We start from the raw sequence: 21986 nt of genomic DNA on the forward strand, positions 1-21986 counted from the left end.
AATCGGCGGTTGACAACCATAGCTTCTGAACGATCACTCTTTGCTGAATATTTTACACGTATGAACGCAAGGAGCAGTGACCGAGTTATACTGCACTGAGCTTCCATACAGAAAACCAATTTACGAAACTCTCATATGTAATGAGGATTATCTGTGCGGTGCAGTCGGGGAATTTAATGGAAGTTCCAGTTTTGGAGAGAAGAGCTCCCGAGCTTTTACTTCTCTGTAGCAAACCATTGACATCTTGTTGATGGTTTTGGGGTTATGATAAAAACGTGGATTTAAAAAAAAAAAAAATTGTGTTTCAAGGTGAAACAATCGTCTAGCCACACATGTTTGTGAATCCAGCTTGTTGACTACTTCTCCCACTGTTTTGATTTAGTTTTTGAAGCGACGTCCCCATTAGTTTTCTACCTGAATGCTAAGGGAGGATGCCTCGCTCTGTCAAACACCCGGATCTCTTTTGGTAAAAGTCCTCGGTTTCAACGGGTAGACACAGACTGTACACTAAGTAGTCCATATGGCTGTTGCCAATTACATGCATCATATTACTCGCCAGCATGCCATGCATTATGCATGACCTATACGTATGCTCACCATTATGAGAAATAGTCCTCTAGCGCAAAATATGTTATGCGTGTATTTGCCAAGATTAATTGCAAAGTATCCTTGATGGTGAAACCAAGGTTCAAGTTGGCCATTAAGATTTGTATTTCTGCTACCCGTAAAACTCTCAGACGTTTTGTTTTAGTGAATAATATCAGCCCATGTCAATGACAAAAACCATGGTAACCGTCAGGCTTATGTTTGAGGGCCAAAACTGAGCAATAATTATTACACTGCAGGGGGGTTTAAAGTTGTTTTATTTAACCCAGCACTAAAATGAGAAGCCATTTAGCGAAGGAAAAATTCCTTTCCTGTTTTCAAAAGAAAAGATGAACCAATTGTAAGTTCTTCAAGTCACAGTTCTTTCTGGAGTTCTCCCAATTTACTCACAGACCTTTATTCCTTTTTATTCAATAGTCTCTGATCTTTTTCAGGTATTCTGGTTGTATATCCTGTCTCATTTTCATTTATACAAAGCATCCCTCTGAATTACCTGTGTTTATAATCCAGCTTTGCTATTTGGAGAGCTACCTTATGGCTGCATAATACTTTTATTGGTATTGCGGGATTATGTGTGTCTACTTCAATAAGGCCATTAAACCGTTAATATCAAACTAAATGGCGAAGCGCCCAATAACAGATTAATGTTCAAAATGACTAAACCTCACTCCTATCAAGACTGCAACATATGGTCTGAAAATAATTAATTTTGAAGATGACATGTTCATAAAAAAATTCATCCTGCAAAATATTAGTTTTTGGCCTGATGTTTTGGTCCGAACAGAGTCGTCCTCTTTAACATTTGAGAAAGACTCAGTTCAGGTTGAAATGTCAGTTTTATTTGAATTTATTAAAGATGTATTGTATAGTGCATGTCAAGTACTCCATCAAGAACTACTCCATCATTTAACATAAACTGTTTAAAACCAGATAGCTAAAGCGCAATCGGCATTCATATCACTTCGCGCATATTGGCACGCAAGCATACGCTGGCACAAATAAAGCATAATGCAATCAAGACGTACGGTACTCAATATGAAATTTATCGGTATGCATAAAAGAGTAGCTGTGAAGCATCCCTAGCATCCTATATTTATCGCTAGAGGCCTCCTATATTAGATTTTTGGAATGTCTGAAGACTCATGGCGAACTAAATTATGACACTTGACACGTGTTCCATCAATCAAATGACCCAAGTTATTGGCGCAGTATTTTTGTGGGTAATGCTCAAAACATTAGATATGTTATGATTTATAGATTCTTACACACTTGCCTCAAGAGGAAGCCTATCTATGAGGAAACCTCAACACTACTTGATAAACACTTTGTCTCTAGTTTAAAAGATTTGTTGAGTTGAAGGAAGTAAGATTAGCATTTTGAAAGAGCTAGTCAAAATGTTCCCTCTCTATTCAATGGGTGCGTTCGTTTAGCTTCCCTGGGTCGACCCCGGTCTGCCCCGGTACGTTCGAATAGTTTTGACGGGGCTCACCCTGGTCAGCCCCCAGTGCCCTGCTTGTGGAGTGGGTCACTTGGGGGTGACCTGTGGTGCATGCCGTCACCACGAGAGGGCGAGTGTGATCGTTCGATTAGCTCTTGTCAGGGGCTCACCCGAGTGAGCACTGCGGGGTCGACCCAGGGAAGCTAAACGACAGACCCAATATTCAAACAGGAACTAGTACAGCATGCTAACAAAATATTTAGACTGATGTAATTGTTGTAAGAACACTAAAATTATAGTGTACCACAAACCAGAATCCACGTTAGTTTTCCCCAAAACAGCCTCGGATCTTTTAATTGTTGCTGTGAGTTCCTCACAAACCATTGCAGTGGCCTTCAAGGGAATCAATACTCTTACACGGATTGGGGAGATTGGATGGGACAAAACGTTTGCAGCAACCTTACTCTTTCATTTCATTTCATTTATTCTGGTTGTGAAGTCAATGACTTTGAGAAAAGCAAATTAAACACTGTACTAGCCAAGAACCCCATGGTGAGAAGACAAGGTTTGAAGTCTCAGTTCTAGATGTGGGAGGGAAACCCCTGGGAATTATTCCAGGGAAACCCCACGCAGTCAGGTAGGGACTGGAGACATCCACATAGTGCCCTCGGCGTGGTTTGAACTGGGGTCCTAGAGGTGAAAGGCAAGGAAAGATACCACTACCTCAACCCGATCAACCTCCCCTATGATGTCTCATAACCACTGGGTATTTTTTCAGATGAATGCATTTTTATCCTGATTTAAAAATAATTGATAATAACTAGGAAACACATCAGTAAACATCCACAAGTTTGTTATTTTCTGGTAAGTGATAATGACCATATTTAAAGATTGGGCTTTCATTTGTGGATGACGGCTTATAGTTTCAGAAAACGGCTGGATCATGAGTATAACTTGTCGGTCTGTCTGTCTGATTAATTTTCTCCTACCAGATGGACGAGTATGTTTTACGGCGATCACAGCAAGACCAAACAGGACAAGCCGTCTGTCAATGCAGATGGCCCTGCAGTAACGACACAGACTGAGGAGCTGCCTCACAACAAAGCACCGGTAACATCTCCCTCCCTACCCCCATCCTTTTCTGTCATTCCTGACTCTTACTACGTGTCAAACTCTTGTGTTTCTGATCAGCAGAGTGTGGGTTCGAGGCCTAGTCGTGACACTTGTGTCCTTAAGCAAGACACTTAACCATTGCTTCGTCCTTCAAATGGGACGTAAAGCCAATGGCCCAGTGTGTCGTGTAACGCTCATAAAAGAACCCAGTGCACTTATCAAAAAGAGTAGGGGTTCGTCCTGGTGGTCGTGGTTTGATTGGCAGCATATTGCGCCACAGCACATTGTAAACCATTGCATGGTGCTATGTAAAAGGAGCAAATCTCATAATTCAAACACAGTCCCACATACCTTGCAGAAAAATACTGCATATTAAAGCGCTTTGAGAGTCACTGAGTGACTGATATGCGCGCTTCATAAGAAGCCACTATTTTATTATTATTACCTACGCATTCTTCATAGGAGCTTTCCTGAATACATGTACACTCCGAGTTCAAATTGTGTTGATTGAAGCTAAGATATCTCTCTATTTCCCTGCAGACATTCTTCGATTGGCTTCCAGCAATGATTAAAATCAAGTAAGTTAAAATGATCTCAGCCAAACACTTGGCATACAATAATAGTGTTTCAAGAGTATTGCTTAGTATTCATTCAGAGTTTTTTAAACGGTCAATCCTTCGAAAAATTTGCTAATTTAGGTTCATTTTGATTGATGTAGAATGTTTATTCGGTGTCCGGTAACACTAAGCAAGACCTATAGTTCCAAAAGAACAAAATCTACACAGCAAAGTGAATATACATGTACACTAATGTTACCGTAAACTAAATATACATTGATAACTCGCCATGCAATGCCTCAAAAACTAGAGAAGATTGTTCTCAGCTACCACACCACTTTTATCTTACAGGGATGAGGACATCAGACTGAAGTCGGGCGTTGATGCGGTGCAATACCTTCAGTTCCAGCGATACCTGATTTTGCTGACTATTATTCTATGTGTGTTGTCTATTGGTGTCATACTACCAGTCAACTATAGCGGGAGTCAGGAACTCGGACCTGAGAATTTCGGTCGGACAACTGTTAGTAATATACCAACAAAGTGAGTAGATTATGATCATGTGACTCATCAGCTGTTTTAAATCTGGGCCCAATTTCATAGAGCTGCTTAAGCAAAAATTTTTGCTTAAGCAAAAAATTCATTGCTGAGTAAAATCAGATTACCAGCCAAGACTCCACTCAATTGTTATGCTAAGTAAACAACAGCTAAATACTAGTCATAAGCAATGTATATGTCATGACATTTTGGCCAGTAACATGTGAAAAATAAGCGAGCTATTTTCGTGCTTAAGCAATTTTTTTGCTTAAGCAGCTCTATGAAATTGGCCCCTGATAATCAGTCCAAGAAGGAATGAACAATGAGACAAACTGCATATGATTATTATTCTTAAAGCCATTATACACTTTCAGAACAGCAACAACAAAAAACACATGTCATGACTCGGCGAAACGTCCGGACAACAAGGGTGGGTTTTCCCGTTATTTTCTCCCGACTCCGATGACCAATTGAGCCTAAATTTTCACAGGTTGTTATTTTATATATAAGTTGTGATACAGGAAGTGTGGGCCTTTGGACAATACTGTTTACCGAAAGTGTCCAATTGGCTTTGAAGAAGTAAGAACTAGTTTTTTGAACAGTAGGTTTTCAACATGGCATGTCAGTGTGTACATAAGGGTGTTTTGGGTATTTTTTTTTAGAGGGCGGAAAGGGTGCAGTCCCTCCCACCCCACCCCAACTACTCCCACCCCACTACTCCGACCCAAGTTCCTGTTTACTCCTTTTTATCATTGGCCAAGAGTTGTGTGCAGTGCATACACACCCGCACTTTTTTATTGTTCATCATCAACTAAATGGCGGTCGATGACGCTTTTGTGCAATCAATCTGTTTTCTTTAAGAAGGTTGCTGAATTGCAAGGGCCTTGTGTCTAATCCACTGTTGTCTTCTTTTGTCTCTGTAGTTCAGACAAGCTATGGGTTCACACCATCTTCTGTATGCTGTTTTTCCTCATCACTGTTGGAATGATGAGGCATTTCTCAACACATCTACCGTACAGGGAGGAGAATGATAATGTGAGTAGAAACTTTTTTATTTATTTTTCTTGAGAAAAAAAGAATTAGCTGTTGCAAACAACTAGCCAGGATTTAAATGCGGGTTTAACTAGAGGGTTTAAATGCAAAAAATAGTTTATGGCCTGACATTTCAACCTTAGCAGTGTCTTTCTCAAAGGCTTTTTAAAAACAAGGCAGGCCATTAACTATTTTTTTGCATTTATTTTTGTTATTAATTTTTTTATTTATTATAACTCTTCACTCTGGCAAAGTCAATAAAAGGTACTCTCCACAAAATAAAAATGTGTTACAGAGACCCCAATAACTCACTGTTAATTATTTAAATGGGAGATTTAGTTAAACTAGGTAGCAGCCGTCGATTTCACCACACTCGTCCTAACTTAGGATTAATCTTAGTACTTAGGATGTTTTAAGTTCTCTATCTGAAAGACGTAGGACGCATTGAACTCTTCCTAAGTTAGGACGGGTAACTCGTCCTAACTCCAGATAGGATTAATCCTAGCGTTTCGTTAAATCGGCCGCAGCAGACTTGCCAGTTAAATTTAAATGTTTTACCTAGTTCTGAGCATGGGTGCAATTCTGAGAACGATGGATTTACCTGGTAAGTCTGCTGCCCTCTAGTGTCCCCAAAAAGCTCTCATTGTAAACCTGGTATGAACCTCCACAAAATAATCACTGACCTACTTTCCATTTAATGTATCCACATAGTATGTAAGAGCACTTATAACAAAACTTGATGGAGGGGAACGTTTTGACATTGAACTGGTGTTGACATTATGTGAAATGGTTAATTTATGAAGTATAAAAAAAATCACTTGTGGTAAACCATTGAATTAAGCAGGCCGTATTTCATGGCCCTGCTAACTGCAGGCTCTTGCACCTGCAGTCATTATTATTCACTTTCAGTGTGAGCGCAAAATGTCTGCACATGAAGTGTGAGCAAACAGAGTGCTACTAAATGACATTCCTGTCTTACCCATGAAGTATGCTAAAGTTATGCAGGGATTTTCTGTTTCCGTAAGTGCCTATTTTTGTTTTTACTTGCAGTAGGCATTGGAGAAAATAGTTGACTATTTTGAATTGTCATTTCTCCTGATAAATCTTCACTTTATATCTGTTTCCTTATTATTTAGGTATCACAAACTCTCTTTGTGAGTGGCATACCACTAGAAAGGACAGATGCTTCCCTTATTAAGCAACATTTCCAGTAAGTATAAGAGCTACCAGCATAAACAATTCCCATTCTTGGTTTTCTTACATGCTCTTGAATTTGAGTAAAGGTACGGTTATAGCTTGGTAAATACTCCATTCCAAGTTATTTATTTGGTGAGAAGCACTGCAGCTGTTGACATTATACTATTTTGAGGAAGGATTCCCCTCAAAGTAATACAGTCCGGAAAAAATTTCACCCCAAAAACATTTGAAACTGAAAAACAATTAAAGCATGAACTGTATTTCAGATTGTTGAGAGTTAGTACCCTCTGGCACCTCTTTAAAAAGGGATGATTTGACGTTCTTGTGAAAATTCTGTTACAGCTTTTTTGCTTTTCTCAGCATTTCACACAAGACTTTTATTACATAGTTCTTTATAATTGTTGCCTATAACTAAGCATTACGATGACAAAAACCAATCTATGACCCTTTAACTTGTACTATATAATGGTTTACATTATAAACATTTGTCACTAATCTATGTGTTATTTTGTGCAAAATTTTCATGACACAAATCATTTTGTCTCTCATCCTTGTTACAGAATTTGATTAATAACTTTTTGTTTGGATAGATATATATACTGTAATGTACCGGTACATCTTATTTTAACTGTGTTGTTATTTTGCTGTTATCTCACCATGCACCTGCAAGTACAAAGATCCTTGCATTGAGCAGGTGCAAGGAACTGTAGAAGTATTACCCCCTTCGGGGGGAACTTTGGTCTGCATAAAAAGAGGAATTAAGATTGAGTGGGCATTAGGGAGACGTATTACTGCCTGCTAAATATTTCAACTCAGGTTCCCTGTACTCTTGTTGGGGGTAATCTGAATTGATTTTTGTTGCAATGCAAAGACTGATGTTGTTAGGTTTGAAGAGCAGGGCCCAATTTCATAGAGCTGCTAAGCACACAAATTTGCTTAGCATGAAATGTTTTGCCTTGATAAAAACAGGATTACCAACCAAATTTCCATGTGATTTTCAGGATAAGCAAACAACAGCTGAATACATGTAACAAGCAATATGCAACAATAGGAAATTTGGCTGGTAGACATTTCATGCTAAGCAAATGTTTGTGCTAAGCAGCTCTATGAAATTGGGCCCTGGTTGGGATTAGAGACAGTCCACAGGTCTGAGACTTCAATCATTGCTCATTCAAAAAAAAAAAAAAACATTTTATTCTCTTTATATAATAGGCATGATTTTCTTCCTACTTTAGTCTGATTTTGTTTGCTCTTAAAAAACCCAGATAATTGTGATAAAAGAGCCTGAAAAGTATACTTAAAACCTACACCATGCGTACATGTACAGGTCAGCCCTTGTACATGTACTTACTAGAGTAATCCTACTTTTGTTTCAAGGACCAATATGAAGCCAGATCTTAACTATTCATTAATGGAAAATAGAAGATGAAAACAAAATAAATATAACCGACAGTCATCACATTGGAATTGCTACAGCTCTTTTAAGAGCTTAAAGGAACACGTTGCCTTGGATCGGACGAGTTGGTATATAAAAAGCATTTTGTAACCGTTTTTTATAAAATGCATATGGTTAGAAAGATGTTTTAAAAGTAGAATACAATGATCCACACAAATTTGCCTCGAAATTGCGTGGTTTTCCTTTCACTTTGCAAACTAACACGATCAGCCATTTATGGGAGTCAAAAATTTGACTCCCATAAATGGCCGACTGTGTTTGTCGACGATGTAAAAGGACAACCGTGCAATTTCGAGGCATGTTTGTGTGGATCATTGTATTCTACTTTTAAAACATCTTTCTCACCATATGCATTTTATAAAAAACGGTTACAAAATGCTTTTTATATACCAACTCGACCGATCCAAGGCAACGTGTTCCTGTAAAAGTGTTATTTTTGCTGTTGTATAGTTTGTTTTTTAGCCTTATACAATGTGTATTAACCACTGTTCAATCAGTACTTTACTGAGCTCGGTTAACTAATCCACAGGCAAATCACTCTGAAGGGATTCAAACCCACGACCTTTGCACTGTTAGAACAAATGTCTTTACTAGACCACTAAGCTAGAGTCAGTGCAAGTCCTTTGATTTGGCAGTCTCAGTACCACAACTATTTAAGAACTCAGGAAAGTACTGACAGTACTTCAAACACATCAGCCTAAGGACAAAGAAACAATGCGAAATTAAGATTTATTTAACTTGTTAATGTAATTATCAATATTTATAGATTGAGGTGTATTATATTTTCTGAAGAGGCAAATCCTAAATAAAAAAACATTAAGTTAGTCTCCGATTATAGGTAGCCTTTTACAGGAATACATATAGACTAAATTCTAGTGGCTTAGATTTCCAGAATCCAATGACGCTCATTTCACTTTCTCTTTCTTTACAGGGAGGCCTATCCAGATGTGATGGTAACCGATGTACAGTTTGCGTATGATATCGCCAAGCTCAAGAAGCTAGATACACAAAGGTATGTGATTTCAAGTGAATCAGATACAATTGATAAAGACTCAGTTTATTTTTATTTGTGGAATGTTACGTCCATGAAGGAAGAATAACCTGTTATCGGAACAGAACATTTGAGAAACATGTCATGCACGAACTGTTTCTCAAATTGAGATTTTTAAAACCCCTCTGTTTTAAATCAAATACCTTAGGAGGGAATCTTTTCTCAAAATTGTACACGTTATCAACAACTGCAGTGCCACAGGCATTTTACACAGTTGGGATTTAAACCCATGCCAGTTGCCATTCTAGGGCAGATTTTCATTTCATTTCCTTTCAGATACATTTATTTCATATCAGCATCAATCAATATATGCCAATACACCACTGAGCTTGCCCTAAGTTCCAAAAACCCTGAGGATTTGTTTCTACCCGAGAAGTTATTGTTAAGTGTGTGATCACAAGAGTTGAAAACCGCAGAGATTTCTAGAAAAGCCTTCAGTTGACATTTAAGGTATTCATTTGCTGTCCTTCAGGCGGGATGCTCGTCTGAATCGACTCCACTGTGAGGGGATCTACTCTAAGACCGGTGAGAGACCCAGACTACGAGAGGGAACATGCGGGCAGATTGGCTGCTGTGACTGCTGTGGGGGACCTAAGGTACCTTACCAATAAGACCTTTATCATGTTAGATTCAACTTTGTTCCTGTTTCATCAAGAAGATGTGATCAAATTGAGTCTTGAAGGGAAAACTGTTGTCCCTGTTTGATATTGCAAGAATCAGGGCACAACTTCATAGATTTGTATAAGCCCAACAAGTAGTTAAGGACAGCAACATTATGCTTACCGGAATAAGGTTACCAGCCAAATTACCACTTAACATGTATCATCTGGGACTGGTATCCTGCTTATCATTGCTTAGCGGAAACTTTAAAGCAGTATTTTCTGCTTAAGCAGCTATAGAATTGGGCCTAGTACTTAATGCCGTTACACGCTGGAAGAAGATCATTCAAGAGGATCGCACCATGTGAAATTTAATTTTGTTAACTTGAATCCAGGATTCAGTGGGTCTGTGGAACTTGAGTCCAGTGTACTAGCAGGCCTGGAATTCCACGAAGGCTATGGCCTTTTTCCCCGCTGCTCCTGGCCTTAAAGATTTCCCAACGGAACCGCCAGTTGCAAAATGAAAATGGCCTTGCCCTCTCAAAGACGACATGCCATTGGCTTGTCATTGCTGAGCGGGTAAGAGCACCGGACTATGTCCTTAGAGCTGTGTCCTTATTAAAGCAAGACACTTAACCATTATGTCTGCGTCCTTCGGATGGGACATTAATTAAGCCGTAGGTTCCATGTGTTGTGAAATGCACGGAAAAGAACCTAGTGCACTTTTTGAAAAAGAAAAGGGGTTCGCCCTGGTTTCCAGGTTTTATTGGCTGCATATTACGCCGCAGCACCTTGTAAACCATTACATGGTGCTATGTGAAGGAATAGGTCTCATACTTCAAGCTCCACAATACCTTAGGAAAATGCTGAGTCTCAAAGCGCCTTGAGCGTCGCTGGGTGGATAAGAGCAAGTATAGTTGCGTGTCTTGCTCAGGGACACAAATGTCACGACCAGGACTCGAACCCACACTCTGCTGAACAGAAACACCAGAGCTGTGCTCTAATCTGCTCGGCCCATCACACCAACAGAAGTCACCATCTATATTATAAATTTAAGTGTGAATACTTTGTGTTTATCTCAGGTGGATGCTATTGATTACTATAGCGGTTTGGAGGAGGAGTTGACGAGGCAGGTGATGAGCGAGAAGGGTAGAGCTCTTCAGAGTAACCTTGGCATGGCATTTGTCACAGTGCAGAATGAAGTCATGGCTGGCAGGTAACTTTAATCATATATAGCTTTTAAACAAACTTCTACAGAGGTGCTGTGAAGAGTACCAACTACATTTATTTTGGATGGGACGTAAAGCCATTGGTCCCTAGTGTTGTGTAATGCAGTTGAAAGAAGACAGTGCACTTATCGTAGAGAGAAGGGGTTCGCCAAGTCGTTCTTGGTCTAATCGGCTGCATATAGACCGTGTTGAATAAACCCTTTTTGCTATGAAAGTCGCCATCTTGTAGGGCAAACCGTATGCGTGCCCAAACGCGTATATTATCGAAGCACGCAGCATGCAACATTCCCGGTTTGATTTCTACAGCACATGCATGCACACCAAACGCACACCAAACGCACACGCGCACAGATGCCATCTTGTAGGTCAGATATTTGATCGGTGACGTCATATTCAATACAGTCTATTGCACCAAGGCACCTAGTAAACTATTACATGGTGCTATAAAGGAATATGTCTCATACTTCAAAAGCATAGCTTCACATACCTTGCAGGAAAAAATACTGAGCCCTTTGGTACACCCCTTGTATCGGGGTGTATCAAAGGGCTGTACTGTGTAAGAACCTGTTAAAGGAACACGTTGCCTTGGATCGGTCGAGTTGGTCTTTGAAAAGCGCTTGAAACCGTTTTTTATAAAATGCATATGGGTAGAAAGATGTTGTAAAAGTAGAATACAATGATCCACACAAACATGCCTCGAAATTGCGTGGTTTTCCTTTTACCTCGTTGACTAACACGTCGGCCATTTATGGGGGTCAAAATTTTGACTCCCATAAATGGCCGACCGTGTTAGTTCACACAGTAGAAGGAAAACCACTCAATTTCGAGGCAAACTTGTGTGGATCATTGTATTCTACTTTTAAAACATCTTTCCAACCATATGCATTATATACAAAACGGTTACAAACGCTTTTGTTTTGACCAACTCGTCCGATCCAAGGCAACGTGTTCCTTTAATCGAGAGGTCACAGGTTCAAATTCTAGTCTGGTTCTTTAAAGCCATTATACACTTTCGGAACAGAAAAAAAATACAAGTTCACAGATTTACAAATAACTTACAGGGTTTAAAGAAGGTAATGGTGAAAGACTTCTCTTGAAATATTATTCCATGAAATGCTTTATTTTTTTGAGAAAACATTAAAACAATTGTTAATTCTCGACATCGAGAATTACGGATTTATAGTAAACACAAGGGTGGGTTTTCCCCGTTATTTTCTCCCGACTCTGATGACCGATTGAGCCTAAATTTTCACAGGCTTGTTATTTAATATATAAGTTGTGATACACGAAGTGTGGGCCTTTGGACAATACTGTTTACCGAAAGGGTCCAATGGCTTTAATCAACTAACTTTAGTCTGAAATAGTGTAATTTTGGGTTGAACAAAGAATAATTGACTAGAACATGATTTGAACCTGTGACCTCCTTATTACCTGCTGGTGCTCAACCAACTGAGCTATATAGCCCTAATGTTGGTGGTCTCCCTATTTTGTCAATATCTTTGTTTGGGACCAGTCAGAAGCCATTCAACCTGTAACTGTCATAGAGCCAGGGATCACACCCAAGTTTATGATACAACATAAAAAGTGCTTCGAGAGGGTTTGCTTTAAGGGGATGTGACTTTGTTTTCAACTATCAAGTAAATCTAATTTCTTTGCTTATTCCTAAGTTTACACAGTCAGTTTCCCTTGTAGTTTATTACTTGACATTTGACAACAATTTAGAAAACAGCACAAGATTTCTGACACACATAAACCTTTTTTTGATTTTTTTTTTTTTTTTCACAACAAAAAGAACCACCTTATTGGAACACACACTGGTTGCATGATGTGTTCACTGAAAAGTAGAGGATGGCAATGACTTAACCCTTCCAAACTGTTGTGAAATATCTTGATTAAAATCTTTACATTGATTTTGATTCGAAGGATTGTGAATGACTATGCAACCCTGAAGACTGGTCCCCCTACCGTGTCTAGCGTCAGCAAGCAGCTTCACTCTACAGTCTGGAGTGTTGACTTTGCTCCTAAACCTGATGACATTGTCTGGTATGTTGCCTAATGGTTGAAGTTATAAGTCTGCCGAACAAAATTTTTTTTTCATTGACAATATTTGTTTAGACTTCGGGAGTGTGCTTTCATCAAGGAATGTCATGCATCACAATTCAGTTTCACCTTAGTTAAATTGCCTCGATTTAGTCTTCTTGCGTCAATGATGAAACACACAAACAAAGTAGTAACAAACATTTTTTTAAACATGTTTGTTAACTGGTTTTTCATCTTGTGAAATTGGTTCACATGCTAACCCCCCCCCCCTCCATCTCAAAGGTAAAACAATGATGAAACAATGGGAAACACAGGGCTATGTACATGCAGAGCACAAGATGTGCCAATGAGCTACCTTCTTTTGACCTCTAGCTGAGGGCACCCTACTCAAATTATTATTATTATTATTATTATTATTATTATTATTTATTCGGCCAGTGTCAAAAACAAATACATACAAGTAAAACAAGGATAATAAGACTTCAAAAAAGGTAACTTAAATACAGGGTAACTAGAGGAGCGGGATTAGACAAAAGGGGACAGGACAGGTACGGGATGTGGAGGAAGGAAGAGGAAGGGACAACAATCCATTCTAAGACGGCCAGGATAAACAAAAGCGTAAGACCTATTAATGATGTAGGAGTGTTGACGAGTCAATATGTCGCATGCTCGTGCTTCTGATGTACATGGTAAAAGGTTTGTGTGTTGTTTTTTTACCAAATTACACTCATTCTATCAATCAGAGGCATATATATGGACCTGCTAAAAAGGGCGATGCACCCTCTACAATTGTCCATCTTGTAAGATAGTCATGTTATCATTATGCATTCATTCTTTTTCACTTTGTTGATTATCTCACATAGGGAGAACCTGTCTGTTGGGCCATTGCTGTGGTGGGGCAGTGTCATCTTTGTCAATATTGGTGAGAGGGAAATCATTAAAGCTGTTTGAAGCTTTGCGTGGTGTGAAGGATAAGAAAAAACTATGGATAATAGTAAACTTGCGGGTACAACCTTTTCTGCTGAAGACGAGCAGAGTATCCTGTTTGAAACATCAAGACCAAACCGTCTCTTTTCAGAGCCAACACTCCCTCAAAAGAGAATTATTACATGGTGTACCCGCAAGTTTACTCAGTATTATCTTTACTTTATTCTCATTAAATTCTTATTTGAAGACATTATTCAATCATCATCAATCACAAACCTCCAACATTCAGGGCCTAATTCATAGAGCTGCTTAAGCACAAAAACTAGCTAATGCAGCAAAATTGTGCTTACCAGAACAAGGTTACCAGCTAAAATACCATTTCATATGTAGTATCTTTGACTGGTATCCTGCTAATTGTTGCTTAGCAGAAATTTGTTAAGCAATATGTTCTGATGAAGCAGCTCTGTGAAATTGGGACCCTGGTGGTCACCTCACCTCACCATAAGAAAACACAAAAGAGTTGTTGCATTTTGTTTGTGAATATGTTCAGCTATGAGCAGTAAATGTTTTAGATTTAATTTTTTTAGATACCTTGTAAGGTAAACTGTTACAGCTTAGCTTTTGTGTGTTTCTGGTTAAAATGGAAGTAATCATTTGATTATTTTGCTAGAAGCAAAGTTACATTCGATGCACAATTCCAAACACTTACATGTAAAAGGACATAAGACATGTCTCAACTCTCTGGCACAAAACAGGATCTTAGCATTGCACATGTTCAAATTATATCAGTTGGCTGGAACATGATGTAAATAAGGAATCCAAAATAATGAACCAATTTGCACAATAACATCGTGTGCACAAGTGCAAAGGGACATGTGTTTGACTTGCAGCACTACCTACTGGCATTGTTACTGTACACTCAACTCGCTTGTCAGTAGACTTACTAAGATGAAGTTTTCATTTGAGGGTTTTAACATTTTGTTTTGTCCATCCCCCTATCTTTTGCAGCCTTATTTATTCTCCTGTTCTTCCTGACGACACCATCTGTCATCATGACAAGTCCAGTTGGAAGTAAAAACATCGAAGATGCTGTCAAGGAAGCCAAGGTTAGTCTAATTCCTTCAAGATCATCACAATTCAAAACTGGGTTTTTCTAAAATAAGGGTGGACGGCCATTTCAATGTGACGGCTGTCAACCCAATCAACTGTCGCGAGAGGCACTTTACCACCTACTCCTGGGGCTGAAACAGGGTTACTACCTTCACAGTCCGTAAGGATGTAGGCATGGGTATCATCCACTAGGAGCCTGGCTCGTTGAGCAGAATTCCGCGCTTAGAAGTAGATTACACGCTGTTTATACTTATAGCTATGAATTGCGTTCAGCATGATAATAAGTAGGATTTGAAACTTTGCATGGTGGAGATAAGATATAGAAGAGTTTGCGGTAACACCATGTAATAACAATCTCTAAATGAGTTGGGGTGGTTCTAAAAAGAACCGTTGGGTTAACTCGACGTTTCGATCAGTATGCTCTGATCGTCTTCTGGAGAATGCTGGACTCTGATGCTGCATGCTGCTTAAGTACTAGGCGGTGGATCAGCGGTGAAGCACGAAGGCGGGAAATGTAGGCGGGAAGTGAACTCGGTGATGCGTGGTGAAACCTGTTGTGGAGCCTTGGGGGTTGTGTGGGGGGTGTGATAATGTTGCGTGCCTGACACGCAGAAGCCAGTCGGTTATAAACACTGGTCATTATCAACCGTTTGCACCCCTACGTGACGCGCTCTCCACCAATAGGAGAAGAGAAACTGTCTGGGGTATTTATGAATAATGGTTTAAGTTAATGTACCCTCATAATAACCAATGTTGTAGTCTACCTTTGTATGCAATATGATTATGATATACCATTCATATCTTCTCTGTCACAGTCTCCTTTCATCTCGCAATTCTTGCCGACTCTTCTTCTGTGGACGTTTGCTGCCTTGCTTCCCTTATTGGTGATCTACTCCAGTTATTACTGTGAGTTCCACTGGACACGCACCAAACTCAACCACACCATCATGCGTAAAACCTTCCTGTTTCTCATATTGATGGTGCTTGTGCTACCCTCGCTTGGTCTGGCTAGGTAAGTGTCTTAAAGAAACAGTGAAGCACTTGTTATGTATCAATTGTTTTGTTTTAAGACATCTGTGTAAAATTGTTTCTATCTCTAACAAATGTTATTTGTATTGTATAATATTATCTGTACTTTGTTTTATCATGTCTCATTCAGAAAGATTTTGAATTGTCAATGTATCCACAGGTTTATATTTATCTGTCAAGATATCAACACTTTGTGTATAGTGAGTGCTTTTTCTGTTGTTTTAATAATTTTAAAGGTGCTTTAGAAACATCTGCATATTATTATTATTGCTGTTATTATTATTCTCAAGTTGTATGAGTAAAAAATGTTTCATTGAAACCGCTGAAACTAGGGACATTTATATGGATTGAACCATTGCAAGGTATATGATGCAGATGTGTGGGAATTATCCGTAAAGCAAGAATGCATTTGTTGAGACAATGAGGTTGAATTGACTAAGAGTCCAGTATCTGGCCTTGTTTTGCCGGCTTAATATCGTCATCACTAAAGTCTTAAATTCAACTAATACTGTATAGCGATATTTCAACCCAAAACCTAAACGTTGAACGTGGAACTGTAACTTCTGAACCGAAGTTAAGCCAGTGTATTACTCTTCGAAATGGCATTGTATCGAGCAAGTTGATGATATGTGACAAGGTCACTAAATATTAATGAATTAAGTTGTTAATTTGACTAAATTGCCATTGCAGATGAGAGACACTAGTAAACATTGTCACTAACACTATAATTCTTGTTAACTTAACTATAACTATCACTGTTTTGTTCAATGTTAACTCTTTAACCGCGCAGTGCACAAGCTTTGTTCGAGTACTGGATCAAATCAAGCAACAAGGATGTGCCGTTGCGTTGGGGGTAAGTCTTCTTCTTGTCGTTCATGTGAACATGAAAAGTAACGGCCCTCTTGTGTTTTTTTGTTTCTTCGCTGCATTTGCAGCGCCCAGGCCCTCTTTGAATATTGGTTGAAAAGTGCCGACGAAATCCGAGTCCGATGGGGGTAAGTGGGGGACCGACTTCAGGAGGGAGTCATTTTTTGGTTTTCGTTTGATCTCACCGTTTCTGGCTAAACTTCATGACTTTTCCTCCTAACTCATTTGCCAATTTACTGATATGCCCTACCCTTCTCTCATCGCATCGTGTATTGAAATACTGACTTGGTTTTCATGGTTACTACTAACCCCTGACCTTTTGAGGTGGTGCTCTTCTTATGATTGCTGTGGAGACTGTCTCTAAATGGGGTTTTGGCCTTGGTGAATGCTGGATACTAGACTTCTAAATTTCGATCTGTGTCTGGTTCTTTGAGGACTACTGTATGGGAATGTTTATCTCTTAAGATAAGCAAAGGCTACTTTAAGTAGGATATGAAACTTTGCATGGTGAAAATACGATATGGAAAGGTTTGCTGTAACACCATGTAAAAAATATCTCTCTAATGAGTTGGGGTGGTCTGAAATAAACGGTCAGAGCTTACTGATCGAAATGTCGAGTTGAAACCAACAGTTCTTTTCAGAATCACCCATTCTCATTAGAGAAATAGTCATTACATGGTGTTACCGCAAACCTTTCCATATTATAAAGGCTACTTTGTTTAAGGAAAGGTTGTTGTTTGGCAATCACTCTTAAAAATAATGGCAGTAACAACATTGGGTCAGAAGCCAACAGCAGCTTTCGGTAGTATAAAACAATTTTTTTTAAACATTTCACTTCAAAGTAACGTGGTAATGGAAAAAGATTGCAGTTTTGATGTACCTCGATTTGAATCTGAGAAGTGGTATTGCAGAATGGCTTCATCAGATTGTGTATTCCTACATGTATTATCTTCCTGCATGGACATAAACGGCTTTGGATAGAAACAACATTTTCACATGTTAGATTTAATGTATACATCTTCATTCACATAGGTTTAAAACAATCGGACAGTTCTAAAAACCAAAGGTTTTTTTTGCCTTTAATTACACACTAAACTTAACTTTGAAGGAATTGTCATGTGGCAAAACATTAGGAAACAATCAGCAGTGTTAACATCGTTAGTAATCGTCATTGTATTTTTTTTAAACTTTTTAAATCAATATTTGGACAGTGCCTCAATTTGCTTCTTAAATTGGTAATCGTCAAAGACCAGTCTTCTCACTTGCTGTATCTCAACATATGCATAAGATAACAAACCTGTGAAAATTGCAAGATAATAATGAAAGAAAAAAACACCCCTGTCACACCAAGTTTTGTGCTTCCAGATGCTTGATTTCGAGACCCCAAATTCTAAATCTGAAGTCTCAAAATCAAATTCGTGGAAAAATATTTCTTTCGCGAAAAGTACATCACTTCAGAGGGAGCCGTTTCTCACAATGTTTTATACCATCAACCTCTCCCCATTACTCGTTACCAAGTAAGGTTTCATGCTAATAATTATTTTGAGTAACAACCAATAGTGTCCACTGCCTTTAAGCACAGGGAGAGTTTATTGTTGTTCCGGTTGTTTTTGGTGGTCATAACCAGTCAGAGGAACATTGCAAGTTTCTGAATTGAAGGCTTCATGTAACAAATTCAATACTGATGTTAGTATCAAACAGCATCCTTTGAGTCACTTGAACTTTGAATGAATCTAGTTTACATTTTTATCATTGCATGGTCTCTGGTAGGCCTGCTGGGAACTCCTATGCCAGAGTATTCTTCCTTGGCAGTGATATAAATCTCTTGCAGATGCCTCGCATTGCAAGAAGTAGAACGGGGAGAATGCTTAGCTCAGTCTGTGTCTCCTCTGCACGGACTCCCTCAGACTTTGGGGACTCTAGGTGGCAGCAGATTTACCAGGTAAATCCACTGTTCTCGGAGTGTGAGCATGCTCAGAAAGATATAAAAAATGTAAGTTTACCTGGTAAGTCTGCTGCCACCTAGAGTTCAAAAGTGTCTCATTGTGGACAAAGTGTATCGATACCACCTGGCATTTGTGCCTACATTAACCAGGTCAACCGATGGGAAAGCTGGCATTTGCCATACAGCTGAAATGTCAGCACGTCAGCATGGATGAATTGGCTCCAAACACGGCCAAATTTCTTAGAGCTACTGAAGCAGAAGACATTAAATAAGCAGACTACCAGTCACAGAATGTACATGTGACATATGGTATTTAGCTGGTTACTTTTCTGCTCAGCATAACTGTGTTGTTTTTGGCTACTTTTTGTGCTTAAAGGCAGTGGACACTATTGGTAATTACTCAAAATAATTATAAGCATAAAACCTCACTTGATTACGAGTACTGGGGAGAGGTTGATAGTATAAAACATTGTGAGAAACGGCTCCCTCTGAAGTGATGTAGTTTTCGAGAAAGAAGTAAATTTCCGTGAACTTGATTTCGACACCTCAAGTTTAAAATTTGAGGTCTCGATATCAAACATCTGAAAGCACACAACTTCGTGTGACAAGGGTGTTTTTTCTTTCATAGTTATCTCAAACTCCGATGACCAATCGAGCTAAAATTTTCACAGGTTTGTTATTTTATGCATATGTTGAGATACACCAAGTGAGAAGACTGGATTTTGACAATTACCAATAGTGTCCAGTGTCTTTAAAGGCACTGTACACGTTTGGTAATTGTCGAAGACCAGTCTTTTCACTTGGTGTAGCCCATCATAAGCATAAAATAACAAACCTGTGAAAATTTGGGCTCAATTGGTCATCGAAGTTACGAGAAATTATGAAAGAAAAAAAACCCTGTTGGACTAATTTGTGTGCTTTCAGATAGGAATAAAAGACTTCTAGCTAGAAGTCTTTTATTATTGTAGTGAGAAGTTACCTCTTACTATACTATCAACAGCACTCCAATGCTTGTTACCAAGTCAGTTTTTAAAGGAACACGTTGCCTTGGATCGGACGAGTTGGTCAAAACAAAAGCGTTTGTAACCGTTTTTTATAAAATGCATATGGTTGGAAAGATGTTTTAAAAGTAGAATACAATGATCCACACAAGTTTGCCTCGAAATTGCGTGGTTTTCCTTCTACTGTGCGAACTAACATGGTCGGCCATTTATGGGAGTCAAAATTTTGACCCCCATAAATGGCCGACGTGTTAGTCGACAAGGTAAAAGGAAAACCACGCAATTTCGAGGCATGTTTGTGTGGATCATTGTATTCTACTTTTACAACATCTTTCTACCCATATGCATTTTATAAAAAACGGTTACAAACGCTTTTCAAAGACCAACTCGACCGATCCAAGGCAACGTGTTCCTTTAAGTTAATAGTTGTTTTGAATAATTATCAAACGTGTACCTTCCCTTTAACAAGCTCTGGGAAATTGTGCCCAGAAAAACACACTTGGCATCTTCTGAATCTATTCCTAGAGGAGTTTGATTTTAACTCAGCTTACATCACTGAGCACATGAATCAGAATTATCAATTCATCAATTCACTAACACCATGACATTCTGCCTTAGTTGCACTGACTCGTACTTAAACATTATGGATTAATCTCTTTTGGAATAAGTGGTTGCTCTGAATAGAGCCAGTTGGTTTGTTATCAACGCTTGGACGAGTGTGCTGTGGCCATTACTGCATTGAAGCAAGAGACTACACTGTCAATGCAGACTAATCTTTTCAGAGCTAACACTTCTTCCACGAAAGATTATTACATGATGAAAAGGAGGCATTCAAATGACTAACTTGTTAGATCATTCTCTAAAAACATGTTCGCTTAATCTCACTTGTGTGAATTGAATTATGTGAGTATTGAAGACTCTGAATACTTTAATGGCTCTAATAAACCACTTCTATAACAAGAACAAAATAACACAACCTCACTACCATGGTCAGTGCGCCGTATCGTAACCTCTCATCACTAACACCTGGTAGGGATGTACTGACAAATGAAGCTGATTGGCTAACCCTTGGTAGAGATGTACCGACAAACAATGCTGATTGGCTCCTTAAAGTGACTGATTTGCATGCACGCTTGTTGAGAACCATTTGAGTGCTTGTATGGCGCTATAGCAGGGGCCTTGATACATTAGCGTCAAAATGCAAGTATTTTTTCAAAATGCAAATGTTTTATCTACAACGGTGATTGAACAAACAATAATTTTTTTTAAAGGTTCATTTTGCATATAGTGGATGTTCTGGAATAGAACGGTGACTGCGCCATTGTTCGGACACCCCTATGTTCCGAAAACCTCTACAGGAAACTAGTTGTAAAATGATAAATAAATAATCGCACGACCAGACAGTTTTCAGAATGGGAAAGAGGACTCTTGATGAGGTTGGTATTGTGACCAATTCTGGAGGGATCGCAGTTTAAAATAAATAAAAAACACATTAATGTTGATATACATTTATCACTTAAATAAGGGTTAATAAAATGGTTCAATGCTTATATTCCAGTTTGTTTATTGGATTGGTTTTGTTATTCTTTGAAGAAATGGAGGTAGCTTAGAATAGCGGAACAAACTATTGCCTGATGCTAGGTTTGTGCATTGAATGCATTATGGCTTGAAATTTCATTTTTCTGGAAGTAACCAATAAATGCATGCAACCTTATTTGTAAGTTTCCTTTTCCCCCAAATGTTTGAAGCTGTATCTTCCTACCTGAGAACGGAGCCTTCTTTGTGAACTACGTGATTACATCAGCCTTCATTGGGACAGCGCTAGAGCTCATCCGATTCCCAGAACTCTTCCTGTATGCAATCACTATGCTGTGGACGAGGTCTAAGGCCGAGAAAATCACCAAGAGAAGTGTAAGACAAGTTTGATGTTTCTTTCTGAATAACCTCACCCCTTTGTGTCTTAGGGTCATAATGCCACATGAGGCAATTTACAGGCAACCAGTTCCAGGTTATCTCCAAGAAGAGAATCCAGTCACATTTGAACGTTCACACATGTGACCCACTCTGAAAATGAGTCAGATGTCGCCCAAAGCATTGATGAGTTATGGACGGTTTAATGTGGAAAACATAAGTTTTTTTTTGTCAATAAAGCTTATGAGTACAACAATTTTGTGATCATACTTTAATCTAATTTGAATCATTTTGCGCGAAATGTTAGTTTAAACATCACTTTACTTGTAATTCGTTTTTAA

At 38.8% G+C, this 21986-nt stretch overlaps 1 protein-coding gene across 4 annotated transcripts in view; it reads left to right on the forward strand.

The window, feature by feature from the left end:
• The window catches only part of LOC139954597 (calcium permeable stress-gated cation channel 1-like), a 69066-nt gene that overhangs the window by 22310 nt on the left and 24770 nt on the right, over positions 1 to 21986 (forward strand). For 3 of the 4 annotated variants that reach the window (XM_071954485.1, XM_071927954.1, XM_071927938.1), the window contains 14 exons: positions 3037 to 3154; positions 3698 to 3735; positions 4066 to 4257; positions 5175 to 5286; positions 6420 to 6493; positions 8868 to 8948; positions 9460 to 9583; positions 10669 to 10802; positions 12739 to 12858; positions 13719 to 13777; positions 14791 to 14888; positions 15708 to 15904; positions 16712 to 16774; positions 21483 to 21645. In XM_071954485.1, coding sequence (XP_071810586.1) covers positions 3037 to 3154; positions 3698 to 3735; positions 4066 to 4257; positions 5175 to 5286; positions 6420 to 6493; positions 8868 to 8948; positions 9460 to 9583; positions 10669 to 10802; positions 12739 to 12858; positions 13719 to 13777; positions 14791 to 14888; positions 15708 to 15904; positions 16712 to 16774; positions 21483 to 21645 — 1573 coding nt within the window. Of the gene's footprint in view, positions 1 to 3036; positions 3155 to 3697; positions 3736 to 4065; positions 4258 to 5174; positions 5287 to 6419; positions 6494 to 8867; positions 8949 to 9459; positions 9584 to 10668; positions 10803 to 12738; positions 12859 to 13718; positions 13778 to 14790; positions 14889 to 15707; positions 15905 to 16711; positions 16775 to 16856; positions 16917 to 21482; positions 21646 to 21986 lie in introns of all 4 variants that reach the window. The other variant, XM_071927945.1, reaches the window with a different exon arrangement.

The sequence above is a fragment of the Asterias amurensis genome, chromosome 1 (assembly GCF_032118995.1).
Source record: "Asterias amurensis chromosome 1, ASM3211899v1".
Taxonomy (NCBI): Eukaryota; Metazoa; Echinodermata; class Asteroidea; order Forcipulatida; family Asteriidae; genus Asterias; species Asterias amurensis.